This window comes from Carcharodon carcharias, chromosome 17, assembly GCF_017639515.1.
Source record: "Carcharodon carcharias isolate sCarCar2 chromosome 17, sCarCar2.pri, whole genome shotgun sequence".
NCBI classification, from domain to species: domain Eukaryota; kingdom Metazoa; phylum Chordata; class Chondrichthyes; order Lamniformes; family Lamnidae; genus Carcharodon; species Carcharodon carcharias.
Genome location: NC_054483.1, coordinates 104,758,560 through 104,781,195, shown reverse-complemented (window position 1 = coordinate 104,781,195; position 22,636 = coordinate 104,758,560). Strand labels below are relative to the sequence as shown.

Sequence of the window (22,636 nt, the reverse complement as noted above, 5' to 3'; positions counted from 1 at the left end):
TGTTTGTGTAGTTGTGGCATGTGTCTCACTGCTGATATGATGAAAGCGTTAAGGCTGGATATTTCTGGGGATTATAGTGTTGTCCTATTGTTGCAAGAAAATTTCTTAAGAAGGGATGGAAGGGGACAGATGAGTGAGGGAAGTGGGACTGTGATTTGTTTCAGTGGCTGTTCTCCAGCATTTTGTCCAGGTGCCCCATTTCAGAGCCAGCCAACACAGGCAGCCAATGCCAGCTCTTTGCTAGTGGAGCTTGAAGTTGGTGTTCACACATGTCAGTCGAGAGGTCACAGGTTATCAGGAGCAGGAACCCTGATACCTACCTTCCCTCGCAATCCTAGTGGAAAATTTTCCATGAATAGAGGCCATGGGATTGTATACAGCCATGTGAGAAAGCAGATGGGACCTTGTTTTAGCATTTCATCTGAACGATGGCACCTTTGACAGTGGAGCACTCTGTCGGTGCTGCACCAGGCGTGTCAGTTTAGATTTTGTGCTCCTGTCTCTGGAGTGGGAATTGTACCCACAATATTCTGAGTTGGAGATAAGATGCTGCCCTCTGAACTAGGGCTGAGACCAAGACCCTAAGAATTTCCAGTTGTGGGGCATCACCATTCACCCCTTTATCTCAGGGGTCTCTCGACTGCCATTTGTAATGTTAACTTGTGTTTCTTCCTGTAGCGTTACACTAGATATCAAACCAGGCAGACTGGTGGCAGTGGTGGGACCTGTGGGAAGTGGCAAGTCCTCCTTGATATCTGCACTACTTGGAGAAATGGAGAATATCAATGGATTCATAAACGTAAAGGTACAGGAACATATAGCCGCAGAATTCATGCTTCTTCAAACTTCTGTTATGTTCTTGCGAGAGGAGTGATTCTCACTGTGAATTTCCTTGGAGTTTCTCCCATTCTGTTTCCCCAGCTTCAGTGAAAGGGCAGCGGGATTCTTTGTTTACACTTTGTAGGAAGTGTATCTGCCACACTTCTTGAAGTTCCACCAGCTGAAAGGGAGAAAGGAAATACACCCGCAAGCTTGTGTCTTTATTTTATTCATTCATGGGATGCCAATGTCATTGGCCAGCCCTAATTGCCCTTGAGAAGGTGGGGGTGAGCCGCCTTCTTGAACCGCTGCAATTCATGTGGTGTAAGTACACCCACAGTGCTATTAGGGAAGGAGTTCCAGGATTTTGACCCAATGACAGTGAAGTAACAGTGATATATTTCCAAGTCAGGACGGCGATGACTTGGAGGGGAACTTGCAGGTGGTGATGTTCCCATGTGTCTGCTGCCCTTGTCCTGCTAGATGGTAGCGGTTGTGGGTTTGGAAGTTGCTGCCTAAGGAAACTTCATTGGAATGGTGCTATGAGTGGGAACTTAGTTGAAGAATTCACAATTTAAAGGGTTGATTCAGGATTCACCAGGGAGGAGGGGGAGATGAGCTAGATATGAGGTCAGGAGACAGATATATTAATCAGCCTGAACTGCTCCTGCACATGGAGCCAAATGTTAGTACAAGCTGAATGAGAAAAAACGTTCCTCCTCTCACCCTATGCTTTCTCCTGTTTGTTGTGCGTTTTAGGGTTCATTTGCCTACGTACCTCAGCAAGCATGGATCCAAAATGATATCCTACAAAACAACATCTTGTTTGGTTTAGAACGGGAAGAATCTCGATATCAGAAAGTCCTGGAGGCCTGTGCACTTCTGCCAGACCTGGAGCTGCTCCCAGCTGGGGACCAAACGGAGATCGGAGAAAAGGTACCAAAGAAAGACTAAATGGAAAAGTGTTGGAAAAACTCAGCAGACATGGCAGGATCTGTGGAGAGAGAAATAGGGTTAATCTTTCAAGTTGATTTTTGATTCTTCTTTGGAACCATTCCAAAGAAGAGCTGTATTGGACTCGAAACATTAACTCTGTTTGTCTCTCCACAGATGCTGCCAGACCTGCTGAGTTTTTTCAGCACTTTCTGTTTTTATTTCAGATCTCCAGCATCCACAGTATTTTGCTTTTATTAAAGACTAAACGGAAATGTTTGAATTGGGCAGGGAACCATGTGACATTTTTTAAGATGTGTGTTCCAACCTTCATTCCCTTTTTATTGATCGTTATGGTGACAGACTTAGAAACCAGGGCTGTATCTTGAATATTCTTGGTCTCGTTGTGCTAACACAGAATATTTACAGAATCTGCTGAGGTAAACCCTTATACTACAGTATCCACTGGATAAGGTGCCAGCTAAGGCTTAGTGGCAGCACTGCCACCTCTGAGTGCCGAGGCTGTGGCTTGAATTCCATTCTAGAACGTAGAGCCCTTTAGGCTGACCCTTCATAGGACTGAGGGAGTGCTGCGCTTTACTGCCAGAGATATTGTCTTTCAGATGAAATGTTAAACTGAGGTTCTGTCTCCCTCATAGGTGGCACTGTTTGAAGGAGAGCAAGGGAGTTCTCCCCTGTGTCCTGGGGCCAATATTTATCCCTCAACCAACATCACTAGAACAGATTATCTGATGGTTATCACATTGTCGTTTGTGGGAGCTTGCTGTGCATAAATTGGTTGCTGCGTTTCCTACATTACAACAGTGACTACACTTCAAAATACTTCATTGGCTATAAAATACTTTAAGATGTCCTAAGATGTGAAAGATGCTATATAAATGCAAGATCTTTCTTGCTTCATGTTATTGAAGCCTCACTAAATTCCTCTGCTAGCCTTTGCTGCTGTTTATGTTACACGGATTTCAGGTAATTGATAAGCTTCCCACAAAAAAAAGGTCACACCCGGAACAATGGCCATAGCTGAACCTATAGCAAGAAAGGGGAACTTGTGCTGGACTTCACAGCCACAGGCTCTGATGTGGAGGGAGTGGGTCCTGCAGCACTTCAACACATCAAAATACCTAAAAGCATTCACACATTGCAGTCGATTTTCATCTCCTTTATCTGGCCGTAATGGTAGCTACAACACCCCATTAACTTCGCCGATGTGACCAGAGCCACTTTGGAAGACGATGAAGTGCTTTGGGATGTCATGAAAGGCAAAATATAAATGCAAGTTCTTTCTTTAATGAATTTGAAAGGCTAAAGGCTGAGATAGTATTTCACTTGATGACCGAATCAGCAACCAAGAGATATGAACTGAGGATTGGTGTTGGAATATTGTGGACCTACATTTCAGGAAAGATGTAAACTCTTTGAAAGGTTGCAGAGGAGGTTTACCGGGATGCTATCAGAGATGAGCAATGTCCCCTGTAAGCTATGCAATTTATGCAGCAACCTAAAAGCTCCCACACAGGCCACGTACGAGTCGACCCCTTTAAGTTACCATGTGAACATGGCTGCTCAAAAAATCTTAAAGGGCCAGCGCACCTAAAAGAAACAGCCTTGCACTATGAAACAAAAGAGAAGTAGAGGATAAAGGCAAAATACTATGGATGCTGGAAATCTGAAACAAAAACAAAAATGCTGGAAAAACTCAGCAGGTCTGACAGCATCTGTGGAGAGAAAGGCAGAGTTAACGTTTCGTGTCCGTATGACTCTTCTTCAGAGCTAACAGGAAGTAGAAATGTGGTGAAATATAAAAGGGAGGTGGAACAGATGAAGCTGGATAGAAGGCCAGCGATAGGTGGAGGCAAAGGAGAGATTTGGAAAGATGTCATAAACAAAAGGTCAAAGGATTGTTAATAGTGGTGGTACTGGCTAATGGTGACATTGATTGTTATTCATTGCTTTATCCCCAGTTTTTAGCCTTTTCGATCTTTTTTTCCCACCACCTCCTCTTCCCCGACGCCACCCCCACTAGGGCCATATGTCACTTTCCAGAGTGCTTACCCTGGTCCTGCCATTACCACATTCCACTTCCTACTCTTAATGTCACCATTAGTACCTCCTTTAGCCAGGACCACCACTATTAACAACCCTTTGACCTTTTGTTTATGACATCTTTTGCAATCTCCCCTTTGCCTCCACTTATCCCTGGCCTTCTATCCAGCTTCACCTGTTCCACCCTCCTTAAACAGTATATATTTCACCACATTTCTACTTCTCTTTAGTTCTGAAGAAGAGTCAGACGGACTCAAAACGTTAACTCTGCCTTTCTCTCCACAGATGCTGTCAGACTTGCTGAGTTTTTCCGGCATTTTTTGTTTTTGTTTAAGAATTAGAGGATATATTGGTTATGAGGAGAGGTTGCAAAAGCTATGACTGTTTGCTTTGGAACAGAGAAGGTTAAGAGGTGACCGAATAGCGGGTCCAAGGTGATGAGAGGTTTTGATAAATTATTCCCGTTGGCACGTGGGTCAATATCCGGATGTCAGAGATTCAAAATCAGTGACAAAATATCTAGAGTTGTTGGGATCTGGGATGCTCTATCTGAAAAGGGGGTGGAAAAAAATGTCATAAATAATTTTAAAAGGGAGGAGAATGTCCTGAAGGTTGAGGAACTTTGTGACGTTGCATAATGAACCAAAAAAACGGGGTCATTGGATTAACCACAACTGCTTATTTAAATAGCCAGCAGAGGCATGACAAACTTAATGGTCTCTTACTGTGCTGTAAATTTCTCTGATTCAAAGTAAATTTCTCTGATTCAAAGTATAAAGAAGTTGGCCACTGGTTGATTTTGATGATTTTCTTTTTCAGGGTATCAATCTAAGTGGTGGGCAGAAGCAGCGAGTCAGTCTGGCGAGGGCAGCTTATAGTACAGCTGAAATTATCATACTGGACGATCCTCTCTCTGCTGTGGATGCCCATGTGGGAAAGCACATTTTTGAGAAGGTTATTGGCCCAAATGGGCTGTTCAAAGACAAGGTGAGTTGTGGATTTCTGGAATGTCTTTAAAAAAAAATTGGTAAGCAGATAAGTGTTGAGTGGTTGCCAATATTGTGGCACTGTTCACTTTTTTACACCAAGTCAGGTACAGTCCGGGACTGGATACAGAGTAAAGCTCCCTCTACTGTTGGGATATAGAGATAGTTTAACAAAAACAAAAATTGCTGGAAAAACTCAGCAGGTCTGACAGCCTCTGTGGAGAGAAAGACAGAGTTAACCTTTCGAGTCCTTATGACTTTTCTTCAGAACGGACACAAAATGTTAACTCTGTCTTTCTCTCCACAGATGCTGTCAGACCTGTTGAGTTTTTCCTGCACTTTTTGTGTTTGTTTCAGATTTCCAGCATCCGCAGTATTTTGCCTTTATCTTAGATATAGTTTAAGTAAGTTTATTGGTGTTTGTAGGTGTCAGGAATGAGTTTTAGCTTTAAAGTTTAAGTTTGATTTGTATTCCTGTATCTGTGTGTTAAGAAAGGTCAAATTTAGTTTTAGTTTGACTTTAAAAAGGTGTTTGCATTCTAATGAGATTTTATGACTTAAGACAAGAAATATCCTCCGGAGATAGAAACAGAGTTAATGTTTCAAGCCTGTATGACCCTTCATATAGACTTTAAATATTAATTCTCTTTCTCTCTCCACAGATACTGCTAGACCTGCTGAGTTTTTCCAACATTTTCTGTTTTTGTTTCTGACTTCCAGCATCCACAGTATTTTGCTTTTATCTTACAACTTAAGAAGTTAAGCAAAGACAAGAGTAGAAGAATTGGACTGTTGCCTAGAAACAGGGTTCCAGAGAGGCAAAGCCCTCCCATAGACACAATAGAAAAACTAAATAACAGCAGTTTTAAGTTTTAAGTTTAGTTTTGAAGCCAGGATCTCAGAGAGAGTGGACACTCTTGAGAGTGGGAGATGGAACTGCAGATTCCCAAAAGAACCAAAAGGTCCCAAGAACAAAGGATTGAGACAGAAACAGGGGCAAGTCCAAAACAGACCTTCTAGTCAAAGGAAGGACAGGAACCTAGAAAAGGTCCTGTCAAGTGAAATTAAGAGTAAGGGGCAGAGAGAAAGGCCCCAAGCTTCAGATTTAAAATGACAAAAGCTGCAGAAAGCAGATTTAAACGAGAACAACTTGCGAGAGGCAAGAAGGTCCAAAGAGACGGCTGAAGGTGTGTAATTCTTTGCTATGGGCATGTGAAGCAGGGTACTGTTTTCGGCTGAGTCGGTGAGGAAGAGAGCTTGGGAGACAGTTGAATGCATGCGGTGACCCTGGGGAGAGGAACATTAGAAGGAGAGTTCGAAACCCTGGAGGTGAACTCTTGTGGAAGGCATCTGAGAGAAAGCATTGGTTTGGGAGAAGATTCCAAGGCTAGCCTTGGAGAATGGAGATTGGAAACTCTCATGTGAAAGACAGAGTGCAGTGAGACCGGTTGGCTCACAGTGTGACAAGCATCCGGGGGAGTTGAGGAGAGATCCATAGCATTTGGTTGAGATGGCATCTGTCAGTTGGGCCTGAATGTTTCAGGTGATGGGGCGGGCTCGGCGGCAGTGGATGGGGGGGTTGGGGGGTGTGGTCGCGGAGCCATTTTACGTGGTGGGGGGGGTGCAATTAAGGCTTGCCCAGCGTAAGACATGAGCCATAGTGCTCATCGCTACCTGTGCAGGCGGGGGGAGGAGGGAGAGTAGGGGCCAGTGCTTTTTCACACATATCCTGAAGAGCGCTTCAAACTCACTGAGGCACGGAGCTGCCTCAGGGACATTGAATCGCTATTGTAATTAATGAATAAATAGATTAAAAATTTATTTAAACATGTCCCCTCATGTGACTGTGTCACATGAGATGGAATATGTTTTTATATGTAGGAAAAATTTTTCATTTCATTAATAAATGCTTTAGGAAACCTCATCCCACTCGTGGATGAGGTTTCCTAAAAAATGTGAGGGCTGCTTGGCCTCTTCGTGTGCCTGCCAACTTTAAGATTGGACGGGCAGTGTTAACAATTACCATAATTACTTACTTAATGGCCTCAATAGGTAATTTACATATTGGCAGGCCCGTAGCTGACTCTGGCGCGCACCCGCCGAACGAAACATCGCAAGACAGCGCGATGACGTCGGAACACATGCCCGACATCATCGTGTGTCATTTTACGCCCCCATATACCAACCGAAAAGTCCTGCCCTTGGTTTCGGAGTGTGGCGTGTCTGACCATATGGTGCCTATCGGTTTACATGGAATGTGTACTTACTGTGAACATTAGAGTATAAGATAGCTTTTATAACTCGTGTTATCCTTACAAATCTGTATATAACGGTAAAGGTATAGTTGTAACTGAAGGAGTATTGTAATATTGTTCATCTTTTCTCATTGAATAAATGTTTTATTCTTTTGTTAAAAGTTTATTAGCTGATGCCAGTGACTCTGTTCAGTATCTACTCCCCACATATCTAAACAAACAAAATAAAAGTTAGGATCTATCCAGCTGGGTTCCACTCTGGGATCAGGCTTGTCTAGGAGTAATCTCAGCTGGGATCATAACATTACACCGTCCCCATCAAACACTCCCAGGACAGGTACAGCATGAGGTCAGATACAGAATAAAGCTCCCTCTAGACTGTCCCATCAAACACTCCCAGGATAGGTGCAGCACAGGGTTAATCTGGGCAAGGATACATTAGAATCCTGGATATATGTTCTTCTCCCTAACTCACAGGTGCCTAAGCTGAATCTCACTCCCAGTTGCTTCTTTGGCTGGTGTTTGCCCACTCCGTACAGATTGGGGACTGAAGCTGGGCTCCTGCTGCTCTGTATGGCCCAGGGCCACACTGCTTAGAACATAGAATCTCACCGCAAAAGTGGAAGCTATTCAGCCCATTGTGCCTTTACTGGCTCTTTGTATAGGAACTATCTAATTAATCCCCAGCTCTTCCCTCATAGCCCTGCAAATTTTTCCTTTTCAAGTATTTATCCAATTCCCTTTTGGAAATTACCATTGAATTTGCGGCTCCTGCATGTAGCTTTTCAGCTGTTTGATGTATAAAACAGAATAAATTCAGTGGGTACCACTCTTACATCAGAGCCAGAGGTGGTGGGTTTGGGTCTCACACATAGACTTGAGGACAATATCCAGGTTGACGCTCCCAGTGCAGTATTGTGAGTGCTGCACTGTCGGAGGTGCCGTCTTTCAGATGAATCGTTAAGTTGTTTAAAAAAATTCATGATGCTATTTCAAAGAAGAGCAGGAGAATTCTCCCCAGTGTCCTGCCCAATAGTTATCCTCAATCAACATTACAAAAACGGATTATCTGGTCATTATCACATTGCTGTTTGTGCGTGGTTGCTGTGTCTTTTACTGTATTACAACAGTGACTGCACTTCTTTGGCTGTAAAGTGTTTTGAGATGTCCTGAGTTCATGATAGCATTGTATAAATGTGTTTTCCTATACACTCTTTCTGACTACAGCAGGGGTTGTTGAGGTGAAAAGCATAAATGCATTTAGGGGAAAGGCAGGTAAACACATCAGAGAGAATGGAACAGAAGGATATGCTGATGGGTTGAGATGAAGAGGGATGGCAGGAAGCTTGTGTGGAGGATAAATGCTGCCATGGATCTATTGGGCCAAATGGCTTGTTTCTGTGTAAAATTCCATATATTCTCTGACTCTCTGGCAATTCATGTTTTTTAAACAGACTCGAATTCTTGTGACGCATGGAGTCACATTTCTACCTCAAATGGATGAGATTGTGGTTCTGGTGGACGGTAAAGTGTCTGAAGTGGGCTCATACAAAACTCTAAAGGCAAACAAGGGGGCGTTTGCAGACTTCCTGAACACATACGGAGAAGGGGACCGCAGTGAGGAGGGAGAGGCAACAGGTATGTAGCCTCCAGACAGATCCACCACACTGCCCCACCCACCTTTTCAATTTCCGCAGTTACACAAACAATTTAATGATTGGATCTTTAAACATCCTCTCCAGCTCAGCTCTGGCTATAGTCAGGTCATATCCACAACATTGTTAGTGCAAGGAATACGATAACTGGGGATGTGAACGATATAACTCAATTCATTAAACTCACCCCCTGCACTCCAGGCAGTTTTCGCTCTTCATCGCCCCCACTCAAATGTTTATGCAATAAGTTTAACTTTTGTTGTTTTTCTTGACTGACAACAAGAACAACTTGAATTTATATAGCGCTTTAATGTAGCAAAATATCCCAGGATGCTTCCCACAAGTGTTATCAAGCAAAAGTTGACACTGAGTCACGTCAGGAGATATTAGGACAGGTGACCACAAACTTTGTCAAAGAGGTAGGGTTTAAGGAATGCCTTAAAAGAGGAGAGAGAGAGAGAGAGATGGAGAGGTTTAGGGAGGGAATTCCAGAGCTCAGGGGCCAGGCAGCTGAAGGCAGGACATCCAATGGTGGAGTAATTAAAATCGTGAATGCTCAAGAGGCCAGAATTAGAGGAGAACAGATATCTCAGAGGGTTGTGGTGTTGGAGGAGATTACAGTGATATGGAGGGGGAGACCAGGGAGAGCTTTGAAAAGGAGGATGAGAATTCTAAAAATGAGGCGTTGTGGAATGGGAGCCAATAGTCAGAGAACACAGGGGTGATAGAGGAACATGACTTCGTGTTAGGCCATGGGGGGTAGCAGAGGCTGCTGAGCTGAAGTTTACAGAAGGTTGCAAGTGGGAAGCCTGTCATGAGAGCATTGAATAGTCCAGTCTGGAGGTGTCAAGATTTCAAAACCAGAAGGGCTGAGATAAAGTGCAGCTGGGCGGTTACTGAGGGAAATATGAGATCTTAGCGATGGAGAGAGTGTGTGACCAGAAACTTGTCTTTGGGTCAGATATGATACCAACGTTGCAAACAGTTCAGCCTCAGAGTGAATTAAATGTGTCTTTGAGGAAGTCACTACAGCAATGTCCTGGCATTGCCCTTTCCATTTTGCCATGCCTACTTTCCAGACACATTCCAGTTCCTGGGCGGGTGCCAGTCATCCCCAGCCACTAGGTGGTGCAGGAATGTGCACTGTGCATCCTGTTCTGGTCACTGAACAACAGATTTCATTGACAATTAAGAAAAAACCCACACGCCTGGTGGCTGCAAACATGTGTGTGCGCATACATGCGTGCATGTACGTACATGAGTACATACATGTGTGCATGTACATGTATGTGTGTGTGCATGCATGTGCATTTGTGTGCATGTACATGTGTGAACATGTGTGTGTGAACTCCATTGGACCCACATGGAATTACATAGAATTTACAGCGCAACGACCTGCGCTAATGTTTATGCTCCATTTAAGAGGGGCCTCCATTTACCAGTGTCGTCCTCCGTTTGCCCCAACTTCTTGGCATTCTCAAAACATTGTAATTCTTCTGACATTCCAGGTTCATCACATCCCAAATCATGAGACACATTCAGCTGATCGAACCTGTGCTGGCTCTTCGAAAGAGCTATTCAATAAATCCCACCTCCGCCTGCTATTCCCTTGTGGCCCTGTAAGTTTTTCTCTTCCAGTTTTTACCCAATTCCCTTTTGAAAGTTACTACTGAATTTGCTTCCCTGCCTTTGCAAGCAACCCCAACCCAGTGCCCCCTCTCTCCGCCTTTGGCCTGGCTTTTCTTAAATTATCTTAAATCTGTGGTCTCTGGTTACTGAACTCCTCCTCATGTAAACAGTTTCTCCCTATCTACTCTATCAAAATCTCTCATAATACACTGGTATTCAACCTCCCTTTGATGTCTCCTGCTTCAAGGGGCACAAGCCCAACCTCCAGCCCCTCCACATAACACATGGTAAAACTAATTAGAGGACCGCAGAGATCTCAGCGGGTGGCGGGGCTCCATGGACCGAGCGGCCTTCAATGATATTTCATTCTCTATTCCTGTCTACTTTCAGTCAATGTGGTGACAGAAGAAGATCTCACACTGGGTGATGATCAGGAACCCCAGGCAGATGAACATCCAAGTGATGTGGTGACTCTAACACTGAAACGGGAGAACAGTGAGCGTGCCAGATGTAGGAAGTGGAGGTAAACATCAATAAAAACCTGCTCAGCCACATGACTGGGGGATTGGCTCTTATCCACGTGAGGGATGGCATTGAATGGAATGGAGAGTATTTGCAAGGTTGTGGAGAAAGGATAGGGAATTGGAATAACCTTTCAAAGTGCTGGCACGGGTACAATGGGCTGAATGGCCTCCTTCTGTGCTGTATCATTCTGTGATTTCCACAGGAATGATTCTCTACCAAACCCTTGCCAGTGCGGGCTGGGCCTTGAGGGAACACAGGTTAAAATTCACTGGTTCACAGCTCATGAATTTAAACCCACTTCATTCCAGGAGCATGAGATCAAGGAACTTGCTGTCACTTTTCAAATCTTTTTAGCCAGTGCCAACATACCTTATTTGAGCAACCATGTACATGACAGCTGATGAGTTTTGACAGCCATTTCTCAACCTTGATCCTATCCTTGCCCACCACCTGCATACACTTACATATGCACAAATACAGCAAGAGATGCATGCACCCCACAAACACATGGACATGCTTGCATACACAGATGCATACAAATAAATGCATGCACACACACACACAAACTCATGCATACATGCAAGCACATTCTCACAAACACAAACAAGCAGAAACTTGTGTGCGATACATGCAAATGCACACAGAAACAGATGTGTATATGCACATGTATATATACACACACACACACTCCTAATATGATGATTAGGAGCAGGATTCCCACTAGTTCTCTCTCAGCTCAGTGAAGTGTCCCTAGCACTACCCTTGGTAACACACCTCTGAACCAGAAGGTCATGGGTTCAGATCCCACTCCAGAGACTTAAGCAAACAATCTAGTGCAGAACTGAGGGAGTGCTGCTCTGCCAGAGGTGCCAACTTTCCAGTGAGATGTTAAAACAAGGTCCTGTCTGTCCTCTCAGGTGGATGTAACAACTCAGTGGCACCATTTGAAAAAGATCAGGGCAGTTCTCCCTGATGTCCTGGTACAATATTTATCCCTCAATCAGCATCACTAGATTATCTGATCATTACTGTCTTCTGGGTTCAAATTGGATGCTGTGTTTCATATATTACAACCGTGACCACTCTTCAAAAAGTACTTAATTGGCTGGGAAGCACTTTGGGACATCCTGAGATAGTGAAAGTGAAATAGAAATGGGAGCCTTTTGTTTCTCTTGGTCCGTTTGGTTTAAATATGACAGTAAAAAATTCACGAACTAACTGAGCAATCAGAGAGCAGCCCAGTGGAGGTTTTAATTGAAGGAGATTTTCCGTTTAACTTATTATGATTCTTTCTTCAGCAAAAGCAGCGTAAGAGTATCTCTGAAGAAGGCCATGAGGGACAAGGTACTGGCATCAGAGAAAGAAGGACATGTGGAAGCGGTGAAGGGTCAGAGACTGATAGAGAAAGAAGCCGTTGAAACAGGAAAGGTAAGGTCTCATCTGCATACAGGAGTTGTTGAAGGTTGTAAGTCATTGACCATATAGACTGAGTGTCAAAGCAAAAGGTTCTGACAGGCTAGTCCTTCCTTTAAGGATGACAGCAGTTACCAATCGTTGCAGATTATTGGTGCAGTGCTTAGAGTGGTAGGATTGTAATATTCTGAGATCTGTCACATAAGGGGTCCCCAATATTGCCCAAACCAGTGAATAAAAGGATTGGAAGATCTTCTCGCTGAATAGAACAGAAGATCAGTGGCTCAATGACAGGAAATCACCTTTCACAAATTTTCCTAATTCCAAACTTGGAGCAATCTGGCAGCAGCTGTGGAATGGCGTTTGGCTCAGGAATGGTGCTCAACTCCGTAATGGCGCTCGATTCCATAATGGCATTCAACTCTGTAATGGTGCTTGACTCCAGAATGGTGCTCAACTCTGGAATGGTGCTCAACTCTGGAATGGCAGTTGACTCTGAAATGGTGCTTGATCCATAACAGTGCTATTTTCTGGAATGGTGCTTGGTTCTAGAAGGCACTCAGATCTGGAATGTCACTCAAATCTGGACTGCTGCTCGATTCCATAATGGCACTATTTTCTGGAATGGTGCTTGGCTCTGGAATAGTGCTCAACTCTGGACTGGTGCTTGACTCCATAACAGTGCTTGATTCTGGAATGAAGCTTGACTCTGGAATGGTGCTTTACTCCATAATGGCGCTATTTTCGGGACTGGTGCTCAGTTCCAGATGGTGCTCAACTTTGGAATGGCGCTCGGCTCTGGAATGGTGTTCGACTCTGGAAAGGTGCCTGACTCCATAACGGCACTATTTTCTGGCAGGTGCTTGGTTCTATATGGCACTCGGCTCTGGAATGGTGCTTGACTGTGGAATGGTGCTTGACTCCATAACAGTGCTACTTTCTGGAATGGTGCTCAGGTCTAAATGGCACTTAACCCTGGAATGGCACTTGGCTCTGGAATGGTACTTGGCTCTGGAATTGCACTCAGCTCTGGAATGGCGCTCGACTCTGGAATGGTGCTTGACTCCACAGTGACACTATTTTCTGGCTGGTGCTTGATTCTAGGTGGTGCTTGACACTGGAATGGCGTTTGTCTCTGGAATGGTGCTCGACTCCATAATGATGCTATTTTTTGCAATGGTGCTGGGTTCTGGAATGGTGCTTGACTCCATAACGGCGTTTGGTTCTGGAATTGTGCTTAACTCTATAACGGTGCTTTTTTCGGGAATGGTACTCGACTCCATAATGCCGCTTGATTCTGGAATGGTGCTCTACTCCATAATGGTGTTATTTCCTGAAATGGTGCTGAGTTCTGGAATGGTGCTCAATTTCATAACAGCACTTGATTCTTGAATGGTGCTCGACTCAGGAATGGTGCTTGACTCCATAACAGCGCTATTTTCAGGAATGATGCTCAGTTCTAGATGGCTGTGGAATGGCACTCAGCTTTGGAATGGCCCTTGGCTCAGGAATAACAATCGGCTCCGGAATGGTGCTCGGCTCTGGAATGACAAACGGCTCCGGAACGGCGCCTGACTCAGTAATAACGCTCGACCCAGAAATGGCGCTCAGGTCCAGAATGGGGCTCAACTTCAGAATGGTGCTCGGCTCCAGAATGATGGTCAGCTCTGGAACAGTGTAGGGAAAGGAAGATTGGATTGAATAGGCATATCTTTTACACAAATACTTTTTTAATCTCTTTGAAAACTGGCCGTGCAAACAATTGGTGAAGTAAGGCTGAATAACAATCAATATGATGTTTTTTTCAGAGGGAGGTGAACCAGTCTCACTAATCCAAACTGTATAATATTCCTTTACATAATGATACATATTAAAGAGCACATCATACGTCCTTGCATCAGTGACTCATTTTACTTGGCATAAACAAACTCACTTCTAAATGCTCCTCCAGAATTTCTGACCTTGTAGCCTTAGTCAAAGCCCTAATGTCTTTCTGAATATTAGCCTGACTACCTCATCCAATTTCAAAACCACCACCAGCCTGGGTCCCAATTTCAATATTTTATCTCTCTTCATAACCAGAAATCTGTGTCAAAGACTCCCCAGTACCAAGGGTGTGAGATGTTTTTCCAATTGCCACACTAGTACAGTAATTCTTCACTTTATGTTGCCTCACTTAAAGTCATTTCATTTTAACATAATCATTCTTTAGGGCTTTTCTTTTGATTTACGGCACCATTTTCACGTTTACATCATCTGCACCCTGGCCCCGCCACCCCCCCCCCAACCCACCCACCCCCCACACGCTTCACTCTGGGCTAGCTGCCACCATGTTCTGATGTCAGAGCCGCCGCTGCAGTCACCAGAGGCCAAGGCTGAGGGGAGAGAGTGAGGCCCAGGTTCGGGGAGCAGGAGTGCGGGGCAGAGAGCCTGATCCAGAGGCTTGGCCAGCACAGTCACCAGCACTCGGAGTGGTGCCATGGCAATTCGGGATGGGAAGCTGACCACTGGGTGGTGAAGTATGAATAACGGTTGGTGGGGGAGGGACTGATGGAGGCACCTGGCTCAATCTGCGGGCCCTCTCAGCTCAATTTGCGCCTCCCCAGCTCAATCCATGGCACACACGTCCTAGGCTCAATCTGTGGCCCAGGACAGGGGCTTGTGCCCCTGCAGGTTGTTAGGAAGGGATTCAGGCTCTGAGCTCAGGTACAGCCTGGTTGCCCTGAGCTATGATGGGGGTGAGAATGAGGGGGAGGAAGGTGATAGAGTGGGAAAGGAGAGAGAGAGAGAGCAAGAGAGTGGGAAGGAAAGCAAGCAAAAAGTTGAGCTGAGTTTCAGGAGTGCTGTGGGTGAGACACATTAGCTGTGCTACTCAGGCCTTGATTGGGTGATTCAGTGTTATCTAAGTTGAATTTATATAGTATCTCTGTTATACTTATTGGTTTATTTTATTTTGCAAGTTATTCCAGCTAGGAATGCACAGTGCTGCACGTGTACAGCGCAGTATTTCAACTTGTACATCGTTTCTCAAGGCAAGAAATATCTGAAGGAACCTAACTCCGGCTTTAACATTGATTCCTATGGGAAGCCATGATTCACTTAAAGCTGTTTCACTTAAAGTTGCAATTTTCAGGAATGCAACCACAATTTATAGTGAGGACTTACTGTAACAGATTGCTTATTATTTTCAATCTATGGGAAAACAACATAAAGTACAGCCCTTTGTCATATTAATGAGCTATCTCCTAAAACTCTTTTATACAACTGAACAAGAACATAATGCTTTTAAAAGCCAAATATTTGAAAGTAACTTTTTTTTCCAAATAATTACTGTGAAAACATTCAAAACATCGTGACAATGGAGAGTGAACAAATGCTAAAGAAATGGAAAGCGAGCATTCAGATGGGGTTTAGATTCATACAATAAAATCATTGAATGGTTACAGCACAGAAGGAGACAATTTGGTCCATTGTGTCCATGCCGGCTCTCAGCAAGAGCAACTCAGCTAGTCCCATTCCCTTGCCTCCTCCCTGTAGCCCTGCAACATCAGTTCTTCAGACAATTATCCAGCTCTCTTTTGAATGCCTGTCTTGAATCTGTTCCACCATGCTCTTAGGCAGTGCATTTCAGATCCTAATCATTCACTGCGTAAAAAAGTTTATCCTCATGTCCCCATTGGTTCTTCTACCAATCCCTTTAATTCTGCGTCCTCTGGTTCTCCGTCCTTCTGCCAATAAGAACCGTTTCCCCTATCTCCTCTGTCCAGACCCTCTTGATTTTGAACACCTCTCTCAAAACTTCTCTCAACCATCTCTTCTCTAAAAAGAATAACTCCAACTTTTCCAATCTACCCTTGTAAAATAACCCGTCTATTCAAGAAGGGAGGGAGGCGGAAAACAGGAAACTATAGGCCAGTTAGCTTGATGCCTGTCGTGGGGAAGTTATTAGAATCGATCATTAAGGAGGTTATAGCTGGGCACTTAGAAGAGCTCAAGGCAATTGGGAAGAGTCAGCATGGTTTTGTGAAAGGAAAATCATGTTAAATCAATTTATTGGAGTTTTTTGAAGGAGTAACATGCACAGTGGATAAAGGGGAGCCCGTATGTACTGTACTTGGATTTCAAGAAGGCATTTGATAAGGTGCCACATCAAAGATTATTACGGAAAATAAAAACGCATGGTGTATGGGGTAACATATTAGCATGGATAGAAGATTGGTTGGCTGGCAGAAAACAGAGAGTATGCATAAATTGGTCTTTTTCTAATTGGCAGGATGTGATGAGTGGAGTCCCACAGGAGTCTGTATTGGGCCCTCAACTTTTACAATTTACATCAATGACTTAAATGAGGGGATTGAAGACATGGTAGCTAAATTTGCAGATGACAAAGATAGGTAGGAAAGTATGTTGTGAAGAGGACATGAGGTTGCAGATGGATGTTGAGTGAGTGAGCAAAGATCTGGCAATTGGAGTTTAATGTAGGAAAATGTGAAGTTGTTCACTTTGGCAGGAAGAACAAAAAAGCAGAGTATGACTTAACGGTTGATAATTCTGAGGTGCAGAGGGATCACGTGTTCTAGTACATATGTCACAGAAAGTTAGTATGCAGGTACAGCAAGTAATTAAGAAGGCTAATGGAATGCTATCCTTTATTACGAGAGGGATTGAACATAAAAGTAAGGATGTTATGCTTCAGTTATACAGGGCATTGGTGAGACTGCACCTCGAATACTGTGTGCAGTTTTGGTCTCCTTATTTAAGGAAGGATGTAAATGCTTTGGAGGTGGTTCAAAGGAGGTTTACTAGATTGATACCTGGAATGAGTGGGTTGTCTTATAGGGAAAGATTGGACACACTGGGCTTGTTTCCACTGGAGTTTAGAAGAGTGAGGGGTGATTTGATGAAAGTATATGAGATCCTGAACGGCCTTGACAAGGTAGATGTCAAAAGGATGTTTTTTCTTGTGGGTGAGTTCAAAACTAGGGGGACACTTTTAAAATTAGGGGTCACCCTTTTAGGACAGAGGTGAGGAGAATTTTTTTCTCTCAGAGGTTGTGCAACTTTGGAATTCTCTGCTTCAGAAGGTGGTGGAGGTGGGGTCATTAAATATTTTTAAGGCAGAGGTAGATAGATTTTTGTTAGGCAAAGGAATCAAAGGTTATTGGGGTTAGGTGGAAATTGAAACACAAGAAGATCAGCCATGATCTTATTGAATGGCAGAGCAGGTTCAAGGGGCAGAATGGTCTACTCCTGTGCCTATTTCTTATGTTCTTATGTAACTGAAGCTCTTCTTCCCTGAAACCATGCTCTTGAATCTTTTCTGCACTCCATGCCTTCACCTCCTTCTGAAAGTGTGGTGCACAGAATTATTTTTTATGGGATGTGGGTGTCACTGGCTAGGGCAGCATTTATTGCCCATTCTTAATTGCTCTTGAGAAGGTAGTGATGTATCACCTCTTGAACTGCTACAGTCCATGTGATGTCAGTATACCCACAGTGCTTTTAGGGAGGGAATTCCAGGATATTGACCCAGCAACAGTGAAGGAATGGTGATATATTTCCAAGTCAGGATGGTGTGTAACTTTGAGTGTTCAGTGTGTATCAGAGAGAGAAGACGGGGATTTTAAGCTCTCTGGGAAGAAAAACTACAAGGCTATTGGGACAGTAGTTAACTGAATAATCAGTTGTAGGACTCAGTAAAGTGATAAGTTGAGCAGAGGTGCTACTAGAAGACTGAGTTTAGGGAACTCCTTTGTTTGCTCTGCAGTTGAAGAAACGGTGAGTTTAGAGTGTGGGATTTGGATGTCTCGGGGAGAGATATGAATTGGATGAGAAGCATCAAGTGAATGCTCAGGAATTGACCAGAAGATAACCATTTCAACTGTGCAGTCCCGAACGAGAAGCCTTTGTGTCAAGCTAGTGGTAACTCTTCACTGGTTTATGTATCTGTAAAGACACTGCTGGGGAAATGAATAGTGGGAATTTGAATTGTCTCTTGTGTTTGTATTAAGATGTTTCCAACCTTTTTGCCTGGTCTAATATAGTTCATTTTTCTTGTTTTAATAAATATTTTATTCTTTGTGTTAAAAGATCATCAGCAGACTCTTGTGAATTTGTTCAATAACTTACCTCCATGGTTTCTAAAAAAAAAGTTAGGATTTACCAAGCCAAGTTTCATGCTGGGATTTGACTTGTCTGGTATTAACATCAGCTGGGATCATAACACAGTGCATCTTGTAGATGGAATGCGCTGCTGCCACTGTGCGACGGTGGTGGAGGGAGTGTATGTTTGTGGATGGAATGTGAATCAAGTGGGTTGCTTTGTGGATATTGTTGAGCTTCTTGAGTATTGTTGAAGTTATACTCATCCAGGCAAGTGGAGAGTATTTCATCACACTCCTGACTTGTGCTTTGTAGATGGTGGATAGGCTTTGGGGAGTCAGGAGATGAGTTAGGCAAAATTCCCAGCCTCTGACCTGGTCTTGTAGTCACAGTATTTATATGGTTGGCCCAGTTGAATGTGGGGGATTCAGCGATGGTAATACCATTGGATGTCGGGGGAGATGGTTGGATTTTCTCTTGTTAGCGATGGTCATTTCCTAGTACCAGTGTGGTGTGAATGTTACCTGCCACTTATCAGCCCAAGCCTGAATATTGTCCAGGTTTTACTACATTTGGACATGGACTGCTTCAGTATCTGAGGAGTCGCAAATGGTGCTGAACATTGTACAATCATCAGCGAACATCCCCTCTTCTGACCTTATGATGGAAGGAAGGTTATTGATGAAGCAGCTGAAGATGGTTGGGCCTAGGACACTACCCTGAGAAACTCCTGCAGTGATGTCCTGAGACTGAGTTGATTGAACACAGTACTCCACTTGAGATTGAATCAGTCCCTTATAAAGGTTCATCATAACTTCCTTGCTTTTGTACTCTAAGCCTCTATTTATTGTTTTTTTATGACTGACAGGTGAAGTACTCTGTCTACTGGAAATATCTACGCATGATTGGTTGGATGTACTCCCTGCTGATAATGGTGCTATACATCGCCCAGAATGTGGCAACCATTGGGCAGAACCTCTGGCTCAGTGACTGGACCAGTGATGCTAGCTATTATGCCAACACCACCTACCCATCATCTGAACGGGATAAACGGATTGGCATTTTTGGCGTTCTGGGGATCGCCCAAGGTGGGTACCTCTCAGTTCAACACTCGAGGTGAGTGAGCAGGAAAAAAAATGGTCACTGGTCAACGTGACCTCAATTGCCATTCTTGTTTTCTGGTACTTGAGGTGCACTCAAGTTTCCTATCTGAGGCAGTATGCCCTAGAACATTACAGTACAGAAGGAGCTAGTCAGACCATTTGTGCCTGTGCTGGCTCTTTGAAAGAGGTATCCCATACCTTACCTATCCTCACCAGCCTTGCTGCTCTTTCCCCATATACCTGCAAATTTCTCATTTTCAAATATTTATCCAATTCCCTTTTGAAAGTTACACCTCCCTTTCAGGCCACAACTTGCTGTGTAAATAGATTCTCCATACCTCCTCTCTGGTTCTTCTGCCAATTATCCTAATCTGTATCCTCTGGTTACCAACCCTCCTGTGAGCAAAAACAGTTTTTCCTCATGTACACTATTAAAAGCCCCTCATAATTTCTTTAATTCAAGAGAATGAAAGCCTGATTTTTATCTTCTTTCTTAGAAATCTGATTTGGAACTTTCTGATTTGTTGTGGCATAGACCCTGCCTCAATTGGTAGTATTCTCATGCCTCTGACTGAAAGTTTTGGGTTAAAGTCCCACTCCAGAGACTTGAGCACAAAATCTCGGCTGACATGAGTGCAGTACTAAGGGAGTGCCACACTGTTGGAGGTGCAATGTTTTGGATGAGATGTTTGACTGAAGTCTCACCTTCTCACTTAGATAAAGATCCCATGACGCTATTTCGAAGTCGAACAGGGGGCAGTGCTCCCCATGTTCTGGCCAATATTTATCCCTAAACAAACAGATTACCTAGCCACTATAACATTGCTGGTTGTGGGAGCTTGCTGTGTGCAAATTGTTGCCACATTTTCTATATTACAACAGTGACTATCCTGCTAGTTAGAATCTCAATAAACTCGAACAGATTTATCAAACACAGTTTCCCTTTCATAAATCTGTGTTGATTCTGCTCAATCATATAATGATTTTCCCTGTTATCATAGCAGATTGCGTGGACAAGACTCCCGTATAAAAATGTTTAGAAGTGATCAAATTGAGGTGTTTAAGATGATTGAAACTATTTCCTCTGGTAGAGAGTGCTAAGCAAGGGGGCATAATCTGAAAACTAAAGCTAGGCTGTTCAGAGATGATATCAGGAAATACTTCTTCACATAAAGGGGAGTGGAAATCTGGAATTCTCTCCCAAAAAAGCTGAGGCTGGGGCTCAGTTGAAAATTTGAACACCAAGATTGATAGCTTTTTTGTCGGGTAAGGATATTAAGGATTAGAGAACCAAGGCAGGTAGATGGAGTTAAGATACAGATCAGCCGTAATCTATTGATTGGCAGAACAGGTTCAAGGGTCTGAATATTCTTCTCCTGTCCCTATGAAGGTCAGAGAAAAATTGGAGATTACAAGCTTGCTTGTTGTTTTCTCATTTTCCTCAGCTGTCTTTGTGTTCCTTGGATTATTCCTGATAACAGAAGGGACAATTGCCGCTTCCAGGGATCTGCATTCCCGCTTGCTGCATAACATCCTACACGTTCCCATGCTGTTCTTCGATACCACGCCAACGGGAAGGATTGTCAACCGATTTTCCAAGGTAGGATTTTCATGGTCATGCCGCTCCGATAGCTCCCTTGCAACTTCGGCGGCTAAACAGGCGTACCCTGGGCTGGAAGACCCCACTTTTGACCAGTGCTGAGCTATATTAAAGGTGCTATTTAAAGACGATCTTTCTTTAATTCTATGTAGGGGCCATCATCCACTGGCCTTCAAACTCCACTCACCCTGTCCTTTCAGCAGATTACTGGATAGTGAAGAGTGGGAACCTTGCTTCATTATTTCACGCCCTCTCTTTGTGAATTTTTTTAAATTGGTTCCCGGGATGTGGGCATTGCTGGTGTTTTTTGCCCATTCTTGATTGCCCTTGAGAAGATTGTGGTGAGCTGCCTTCTTAAACGCTGCAGTCTGTGTGGTGTAACTCTTTGTTACTCTTTTGTTAAGTCTGTGTGGTGTAGGTGCTGTTAGGGAGGGAGTTCCAGGATTTTGCCCTAGCGATAGTGAAGGGACAGCAATATAGTCCCAAGTCAGGATGTTAAGTGGCTTGGAGGGGAACTTACAGATGTTGGTGTTCCCATGAGTCTGCTGCCCAAGGCAGTCCTAAAGTGCCTTCATCTGTCTAAGCTCTGGAATTCCCTCTCCAAACTTGTCTGCCTATCTCATCTCTCTCCTCTTTTAAGATGCTCTTTAAAACCCATATCTTTGATCAAATTTTGGCTGTCTGTCCTAATATCTCCTTATGTGGTTTGATGTCAAATTTTGTCTGATTTACGCTCTCTTGAAGAATCTTGGGATATTATACCAAATTAAAGATGCTATATAAATGCATGATGTGTCCATTGCCTTTTGAAATTTCCAATGGAATCTTCTTCAAGCACCCAATCAGGTAGAGTGTTCCAGTTTGTCTTAAACACTCGATTAGATCACCCTTCAATGCTCTTCACTCAAGGGAATCCAATTCAGAAGAAGGAGAGTTTTTATTTTAATTGTGACTTTTGCTTCTCTCCCTGTGCAGGATATTTATACCATCGACGAGACGATCCCACTAACCTTTCGGAGCTGGCTGTCTTGCTTCTTTGGTGTGATTGGCACACTGTTTGTCATTTGCCTAGCTACACCTTATTTTACTATTGTGATTGTACCACTTGCCATCATTTACTATTTCATACAGGTATGTTGGCCGAACTCTCATTTTCTCAATGTGTCTAACCATAGGAACTGCTCAACGAAACAATGATACCAGAACAGAGAGAGTACAATCATGAGGAAAGGCTAAACATGCTGGGGCTCTTTTCTTTAGAAAAGAAGTTGGGGTTGGATGATTGAGGCCTTTGAAGTTATGAACGGGATTTGATAGGGTAGATGCAAAGAAGGTATTTCCATTTGTAGGAGAGACCAAAACTAAGACCATAAATATCAGATATTCACTAATAAATCCAGTTAAGAATTCAGCAGAAACTTCTTAACCCAGCGAGTAGCGAGAATGTTGGGATTAATATTAGAGATACATTTAAAGGGGAAGCTGGATAAACACAGGGGAGAAAGGAATATGATAAACTGTTAGGATGAGAAGTATTTAGTGTGGGACGAAG

At 43.6% G+C, this 22,636-nt stretch overlaps 1 protein-coding gene across 1 annotated transcript in view; it reads left to right on the top strand.

Moving 5' to 3' along the window:
- abcc2 (ATP-binding cassette, sub-family C (CFTR/MRP), member 2) overlaps nt 1-22,636 on the top strand; it is a 130,884-nt gene that overhangs the window by 91,714 nt on the left and 16,534 nt on the right. The window contains exons 16-24 of the mRNA XM_041209599.1: nt 679-805; nt 1,579-1,755; nt 4,636-4,803; nt 8,512-8,695; nt 10,732-10,864; nt 12,165-12,294; nt 19,250-19,469; nt 20,930-21,084; nt 22,060-22,215. Of these exons, the coding sequence (XP_041065533.1) occupies nt 679-805; nt 1,579-1,755; nt 4,636-4,803; nt 8,512-8,695; nt 10,732-10,864; nt 12,165-12,294; nt 19,250-19,469; nt 20,930-21,084; nt 22,060-22,215 (1,450 nt within the window). The remainder of the gene's footprint in view (nt 1-678; nt 806-1,578; nt 1,756-4,635; nt 4,804-8,511; nt 8,696-10,731; nt 10,865-12,164; nt 12,295-19,249; nt 19,470-20,929; nt 21,085-22,059; nt 22,216-22,636) is intronic.